Here is a 7818-nt window from a genome sequence, read left to right as displayed (position 1 = left end):
AAAGAGGCAGATGATCTAAGGTAAGAGGCATCTTTATTATTATTACATGCTGGTATGTATGATTTAATTATATTTATAGATTGTGTGCTGTTCATTTTTCATTGGCTGCTATAGCCTACTGAACAATCAATTGAATTCATGACAGACATAGTTTTACATATATGTGGTTAAGTTGATTGGGAGAGGGGTGGGAGGAGGGGTGGGAGGGGCCCATGATGTCTTCGTGCCCAGGGGCCCAGAATTTGTTAATCCGGCCCTGTTCTTAAGTCACCACCGTCAGAGGGAGTTTTATTTGTCTTAAATGAATATGCTTACAATGTGTTTCTTCAGTGCTGTTGACTCAAAAATATGTTTGTTAAATAAAAAAAAAACATTCTGACGGTGTTGAAAAAAACAAAGTAATGACTGGAAAACCTGCATATTTTATGAAAAAAATACAAAATGAGGAGGTTGCACTGGTACATTGCTGAACAGCCAAGACCTTGGTCTATAATGATATACCTTCACATTTTGTCGTCGTCATCTGCCGCTTGTCCGGGGATCGGGTCGCGGGGGCACCGACCTAAGCAGGGAGGCCCAGGCTTCCCTCTCCCCGGCCACTTCCACCACCTCTTCCTGGGGGACCCCATTTTGTAATTTAACTAACTGATTTGAACTTTTTATTTTCAAAATTAAAACCTGTTTTATCCTAATTCCCAAGAATCAGTGATTTATGATTTCAATCATTTGTCGTTATGAGGTGAATGACAGATTTAAAAAAGCTTGTAGGTAGAATATCCAATTCACATGTGGAAGAATTTAGGTTTTGTACAGTTTTTTCAAGGATTTTAACATCAATCAAACTAAATTCAGACATCAAGTTAACTGCTCCTCTTTTTGTCGCTGGTGGTTCGAGGTTTTGAGTGATTTGCATTTGAGATAATATGTTCAGTCTGATTTAATCAATTTTACCTTTGAAAAAAGATGCAAACTCGTTGCACTTATTTCTAGACAACCTAAATGAACTAAAAAGTGGGCCAATTCAGTATACTTAATACAAAAATAGTATATAAATAAGTAAACGGCTAGTATACGTTAAGTACCATGGTAATAGTATACCTTTTATACTTAAGTATACTTACAAATTAAACTTTAAGTATACTTATTTTTCATAAGGGAAAGCGTTTGCAGACCTGTCAAAGTCCACATTTGCAGTTAGTCTAATGTTTTGTTCCAGTACTTCATCTTTGAGTATTACAATGAAATAATATAATTAAAATAATAAGTAACTGTCTGTCTGTGCACATAATCTTAACTCTCTCTTATTTGTACAAACTTGTAGGCTACAAAACATATTTTGTTTTCAAATCTTGTTTATCTAAATGTCTGTCTTACATTTAATGTCCCCACACTCCCGTATTTCATTTGTGCATGGTTGGATTGTCAATCGTTGATATTGCTGGAGGGGAATCAATATCCAACAACAATATATAACAACAGTATACGTCAGAAACTATTTTGTCTAAAATCGGTTGATGTTTAATGGTGCAAATGCGGGTCTATGTTACTGATATATCTGTGGAAGATAAGGTTTTTCATAAGGGTGATGATGGCAACCTATTTGATGTATAGATGTTTCAAGTAATAGGACAGGATAGCTTCAGTCAGGAATACACAGCAGCATTCACATAAATCTGTCTCTCTGTCTCTCTCACTCACACACGCACGCACGCACACACACACACACACACACACACACACACACACACACACACACACACACACACACACACACACACACACACACACACACACACACACACACACACACACACACACACACACCTTCTATGAATGTATTTCTAGTAAGTAGAAATAGTTAACCCACAACTATAAATGTTTGTACTGACAACTCATATATCGTATACAGTTCAAAATGCGTAGTTAACAAATGGCACAATCAATTACAATTCCAAATTTTAAGATTTTAAAAACGTGTTTTCTCATCTCATATTATAAAAGGTATTGGTAATAAATCACCCAGGGAGAAACTCAGCACACAGCAAACTATTTCAACAGAATCCCAAAACACCAATCTACACAAAATCTTTACTCCTATTCAATAAATTAAAGTTTATCCAACTGTATTACACCAGCATATCTGTTCATTCTGTACAGAAAATTGGGTCAGTTTGTATACATGTAATGGTGGGCACAATAAGCTCCAACAACTCCAACAACAAACAAGAGTCAGTTTTTGCTTTGCTCAGACTTCTGTTTCCGGCGGGCGAGGCGGGCCTCACGTAGCGCCTCCAGGGTCTTGCGGGGGTCCAGGACGAAAGCCAGGGCCATGGTCGCTGTGCCGTCGCCGCTCTGGCGGGAGAAGCACAGGAAGGTGGCCCAGAGGAATGCACAGCAGCCCATGAATGCCGTCCGCAGATACAGTGGCATTAGCACAAAGTTCAGTAACTGTTGGAGGGAGGGGATGAGGAATAAAAGGTCACAGATGTCAAAAGTGGAGATTTGTTTTTGCATGTGTGTAGAGTAAGCGGACCCATTATCGTCCATTCAAACTCACCAACGTTCCAGACCCGATTATCATCCACAACCGTTTCTTCTGTTAATTTCTTAAAGAAGTTATGCAGCGGTAACAACAGAAAATAACTCATCGATATGTACACATCTTATATAGCTGCACACCAAATTACAGATTCTTACTTTTGAGTATGTAAATATGCTCTCTTGTATGTGTAGCATCTGCCTTCCGTAGCGTAAAATTTGACTAAAATTTGACTTTCAAAATTTTAAAGTGGTTGGGTGGACAATGATGGGACCCCCTGGCTAACTGCAAAAATCAGGAAAATACCATTTTGTTGGCATATCCTTATTGGATTTTAAAACCGGAATGTTATAATATATGTGTGTATCTATATATTAAAGTACAATGCTGTGACACAACGTTTTTGTATATAATATAATATATAATTTGTATTATATCGACATTTTGGTCAAATTTCTAACAAGCGTTGAGAGCTAAGTGGAAGATAATGGGGCCCCTTACACTGTAAATACACTAGTTTGTGCATGTGTGTCAGAGAGTGAGATACAGAAACAGAGAAGGAGAGAAGACCAGCCAGTTTTGACAAAGAGTGACCAAAATAGATTGCATGAGGGGTGGGGGGGGTGGCATCCTCGTGTCACTGAGAACAAACTCAGACAAGTGTGGCAGTTCAGCAATCTGACGTGCGGTGGTTAAGTGCTCACTGTAAACATAAGGAACGTTCCTTATCAGCCACTATAGATCAATTATCACCCTACGTCACACAACTGTCAAGCAGGCTCAACTGCGCATGTCGGTTGCAAAAGACAAACGTCTCCCCGGTCTATTACACTTGAAGTGTCGATCAGGTCATCATATATCTCTGGCCACTGGATTGCAGGGCTTGATATGAACTTTTTGAGGCTCTTGGCCTTAGGACAAATACATTTAAGTTTCACTTGTCTATGCACAAAAGTCACTTGACCCCGATACCCTTAAATAGCCTGACCAAGTGATCGGCAAAACTAGCCTGGCTAACGGAGGTCGCTTTCTCAGGCAATTGACAAATGAAACAGGCTTGGTTAAAGAAATCCGAGATGCTGGCTATCTTCATCAGGCTGGTATCTACATTAGTCAGTCCTCCCTGACGTTTCTGGTGTAGAATGGAGTGAAAGACAACATTGTGCACACTGCCAGTGAGCGAGTCTGACTGAGGCTAACGTCAGAACAGTGTAATGGGGACGCAGTCTCACTCAGATTGCCAGTTTAAACAAATCTGAAAAATAATCGGACCAGCTGGCTAAAAGCAGAATTCCCATATCTTTTTAAAGCTGCCCTGCTCGACTTTTTAGTTGTAGAATTAACTGTAAAATTATGAACTTTGTGACATGACGTGAAGACATGGTTGCCGCTCGACTATGCTGTCTGTACCGGGCAACATTCTCACTCAAATGTCAAGACTTTCGTGACCCAAATCAAAATTCTGATGCGACAGATCAATAGGTAATCGCTTTCTCTCTTAAAGACTGTCCTCCTCAACCTTTTTGGTCTTTTTAAAACTAACTATTTGTATTATCCGTGTGGTCCTTTTGCCATTTAAAATGCTGTCCTTTCCCGGTTTTCTGCAATGTTGACAAACAAATAATTGGTCTATAAATAAACAATGAGACATAAAGATAAGACTTGCAGCTCCCAACTGCAAACAGAGCAGAAATAATACTTTTTTTTAACATGTTATGGCAACTAAACCACTATTGCGTGCTTCTGTGTTGCCTCGACTTGATTCATGATTACACAAACTCATCACACACACATTAAGTCATCTTTATGTATCAATACAGTGGCCTACAGTAAAAAGTATGAAATATTTATTATTTACCTGCATGAAAGGCCAATACATGAGTCCAGTCTGAAATATAATGGAACACACAAACATTATAACACTGACATCCTCCCTACAATCCAGTACAGATAGTTCTTCTTAAAGGTCACTTAGTTACTATACAAAGTCTCTGTACTTTGCCTTGAGTGCAGTATGGGGCTATTTATACCAGGCTTGCCATATCACAATGCCAGCATCCTTCTTAGGTTACACACAAACGTTTACTATTACAATCGACAATAGTGTCCGGATAATGGTTTTCTCTTAAATGATTTTAGACAGCCTTGATTTTTCTTGAAAACTATAGTAATGATAACACACGTGCACGGCAGAGATACAACTGCGCAATAGCGGTACCAATCTGGGTTAATCGGGGGTGAGCTCGTTCCGGAAGGTGACTTTCCTGGGGGCCTGTTGTAACGTCTTACCTTCCAAGTGTTAAAGAACTTCTCCCTCCAGTCCTCAAAGACATCATCTTTGCCCTCCAAAAGACTCACACCTTAAAGGGAAATATTTAATCAACAGTAAAGCAATCCTGTTCGACAACTAGGCCTAGGCTATTAGGTTACGCACCAATCCAATGTGTCATGATACAGCGCTTGCTTGCTCTATGACTGACATGTTTATATACATTTTAAGTCCCAGGTAAAACGTTGTGTTAACAGCGCAGTGGTTTAAATAAATGACTGATTGCCCTGTTTCATTCAGTACTAGTACTGTTAGCTCTACCTGTGTAGAAGACGCTTGTCGCCAATGGCGACGCAAAACTTTGGTCCAGAAGCAGTTTGCGGAGAACCATGCCGGCGGATTTTCCTGGAAAACGTTGTTCCAAAGCTTGTAACCAAAAGTAGTTGAAGTTGCCGTGGAAGCTTATTGCAACGATAGCCACATTTTGAGTGTGTTTCCAATCCATCTGCTCTTTCTTCGCCATGAGTTGATGCACTAAATCCCCACCGGCAAATAAACATCCATAAAGGGTAACGTTAGCGAGCCAAGGAAAACGTTTAACGGCTTCTTTTAGAACAAATTTTCTCATTTTGATACGAAGAGACCTCCGTGGTTCTGGAGAATAAATAGGCTACCGTATAATTCCCTCTACTCACGAACCATACCAGCTAATTTAAACTCAACCTTAATGTTAGTTACCCAGCCAACACGACAGTTCCTGTTAATTAAGGTAATAATTCGACGCTCTAGTTGGTTTAGGCCCTACTGTTGAACATCATTCAAATTCAGTTTCAAGTACAAAAACTAATCTCTATGAATACCAACGATCTCATTTTAAAAACGTCCAGTGATGTAGTGTCATAGCGCATTAAACCTGCTTCAGTCTCATTTGGACGAGAGAAACGAATGTTACACGCCTATCCCAGTCGGCTATGTAATTATTTTGGTCAAATAATAAAAACCGTAATAGATACAAGTCTTAGAACGACGTTTATGTCAACATTACATTAATATGAAAAACTGGTAATTTCCTATCCTTGGTCTAGTGATAGGCTACTCCGATTTGCCTCCGGTTGAATGAGGGGCATCCAAAGCCTGAGCTTCAATTGCTAATCTGTGGGATTGTGTCGCCGCGGTCAGATTTAGATTGCGCACCAACTGCTCGACAAAGCTTTACAAGATCCGTTTGTTGTGAAACAATTGTACAGAGTTGGTTTGGTCGAATCTGTTCTCTGTCAGATCTGTTTGCTGGGTATTCTGTGGGCGCTCTTTACGCACCAGAGTAGTGCTTTGCAAGTACTCTCTCTCTGTCTCTCTCTTTCTCTCTCTGTCTCTCACACAAATGAGAACGACCCTTTATCATTAGTTATTTAGTGAACCAGTAGCCTAGATAACAATTTTATCATAGCTTTGTTAACAATTATCATTGACAGCCTAGATTACAATTTTATCATAGCTTTGATAGCCATAGGCTACTGTAGCTAGTTTTTGTTGTTTATTACAAATATCCTAAAACAAATGAGATAATGGCTTACACAAAAATAATATGTTGCAGACACAGTATTGCTTTTTTAAACTTTAACTGCTTAGGCTTGTATATAGCCCAATTAAATATGCCAATACACATTCATTGACCTACCTCAACCACTAGGAGGTGGCCTTGCAGCATCTGGACTTTTGGCAGGAGGAAGTGTTAATGGACACAAGATCAGAACTATTTTGCTAGGTTTTATGGAAAGTCGTTTAACATTTAATCCCCAAATAATTGATATCAAGAATTGCATTTTGGATATTAATAATTAAACATTTTCGAATTGCGAAAGCCATGCCCCAAAATGGCTTTGACCAATTCTACCTTAGCTACCGGTCACTACTTGAAGAAGCTCCATCAAGCTTTTCGTCGTTAAGGCACCATATTATGGAGCTAGAACAGTGACAGTAAACTGAGGTATTAAAAATAGAAATTGGCATTCAAACAAGTATGGCACTGAAAAATGTGAGAAATAATCTCACAATCCTATTATTTTATTCAGATGTTTATGCATCATGATGGGTTTTCAATTTCAATCATTACACTTTTTATTGATTTCAGTTTTTTTCAGTCCCTCTCGCCCGTGGCTTACGGATGTTATTTGTGAAGAACGGTCCACCCTTCGAGCAGCTGAGAGGAGATGGCGCAAGTCCAAAGACGGTCTGGACCTTGATAAGTATCACTCCCTCCTTAAATCCTTCTCTTCTCACATAACTAGTGCTAAAACCCTCTACTTTCTTAACAAAATTAATTCTGCTTCTAACCCCCACAAACTTTTCTCTACCTTCTCCACTCTTCTTAACCCACCTCCCCCACCCCCTCCCCCACCCCCTCCCTCCACCCTGACAGCAGACGACTCCTCCTCCTTCTTTGAGAAAAAAGTTGCTGACATTAGCAGTCGGTTCCCTAAACCCACCTTTCCTACCCCCTCACCCTCCATGAATGACCCAACTAAATGTCTAAACTTTTTCTTTCCCCTGTCCGAGGCAGAGCTCTCTGACCTCATTCTCTCTCATCGCGCCACCTCCTGTCCCCTTGATCCTGTCCCCTCCCCTCTCTTTCAAACCATCTCCCCCTCTATCATAACTTTTCTGCTCCATGTCCTAAACTCCTCTCTTACCTCTGGCACCTTCCCCTCTGCATTCAAACAAGCCAGAGTTACCCCTCTACTCAAAAAACCCTCCCTTAACCCTGCCGTCCTCCAGAACTACAGACCGGTATCACTGTTACCCTTCTTCTCTAAAACAATTGAACGTGCTGTATCTAACCAACTGTCTAACTTTCTCTCTCAGAACAACCTGCTTGACCCCAACCAATCGGGTTTCAAGACCGGCCACTCCACAGAGACTGCCCTCCTTGCATTCACCACTGCCCTCCAGTCTGCCAGAGCGGCTTCGAGGTCATCCGTCATCATTCTGCTGGACCTTTCTGCAGCGTTTG

The 7818-nt window shown here is 40.4% G+C and overlaps 1 protein-coding gene across 3 annotated transcripts; it reads right to left on the bottom strand.

Moving 5' to 3' along the window:
* Nucleotides 1–1281: 1281 nt before the first annotated feature.
* LOC146253590 (mpv17-like protein) lies at nt 1282–6968 on the bottom strand. Of its 3 annotated transcripts, none has more exons than XM_084678964.1 (5): nt 5854–6968; nt 5130–5342; nt 4829–4899; nt 4398–4427; nt 1282–2448 (listed from the first exon to the last, which is right to left on the bottom strand). In XM_084678964.1, exons 2-5 carry the CDS (start codon nt 5329–5331, stop codon nt 2230–2232), a joined length of 522 nt encoding a protein of 173 aa, XP_084535090.1. In that variant the 5' UTR covers nt 5332–5342; nt 5854–6968; the 3' UTR covers nt 1282–2229. The 3 variants fall into 3 exon arrangements, with proteins under 3 accessions (XP_084535090.1, XP_084535091.1, XP_084535089.1); XM_084678965.1 differs by lacking the exon at nt 5854–6968 and adding an exon at nt 5547–5835; XM_084678963.1 differs by lacking the exon at nt 5854–6968 and having other exon boundaries at nt 1285–2448; nt 5130–5835.
* Nucleotides 6969–7818: the final 850 nt, after the last annotated feature.

The sequence above is a fragment of the Hypomesus nipponensis genome, chromosome 17 (assembly GCF_054491055.1).
Source record: "Hypomesus nipponensis isolate SF chromosome 17, ASM5449105v1, whole genome shotgun sequence".
NCBI lineage: Eukaryota > Metazoa > Chordata > Actinopteri > Osmeriformes > Osmeridae > Hypomesus > Hypomesus nipponensis.
Note: the sequence above shows the minus strand (reverse complement) of the source record. Positions and strands in the feature narration are given on the sequence as shown.

What these genes read in the sequence shown, in the direction of transcription:
- LOC146253590 (XM_084678963.1), bottom strand. Translation starts at nt 5,436, where the DNA reads ATGAGAAAATTTGTTCTAAAAGAAGCCGTTAAACGTTTTCCTTGGCTC. An exon ending in GACAAGCGTCTTCTACACAG is followed by an intron (nt 4,900 to 5,129) that starts GTAGAGCTAACA and finishes TTTCCCTTTAAG; the next exon opens with GTGTGAGTCTTTTGGAGGGC. An exon ending in TGTATTGGCCTTTCATGCAG is followed by an intron (nt 2,449 to 4,397) that starts GTAAATAATAAA and finishes TCCCTCCAACAG; the next exon opens with TTACTGAACTTTGTGCTAAT.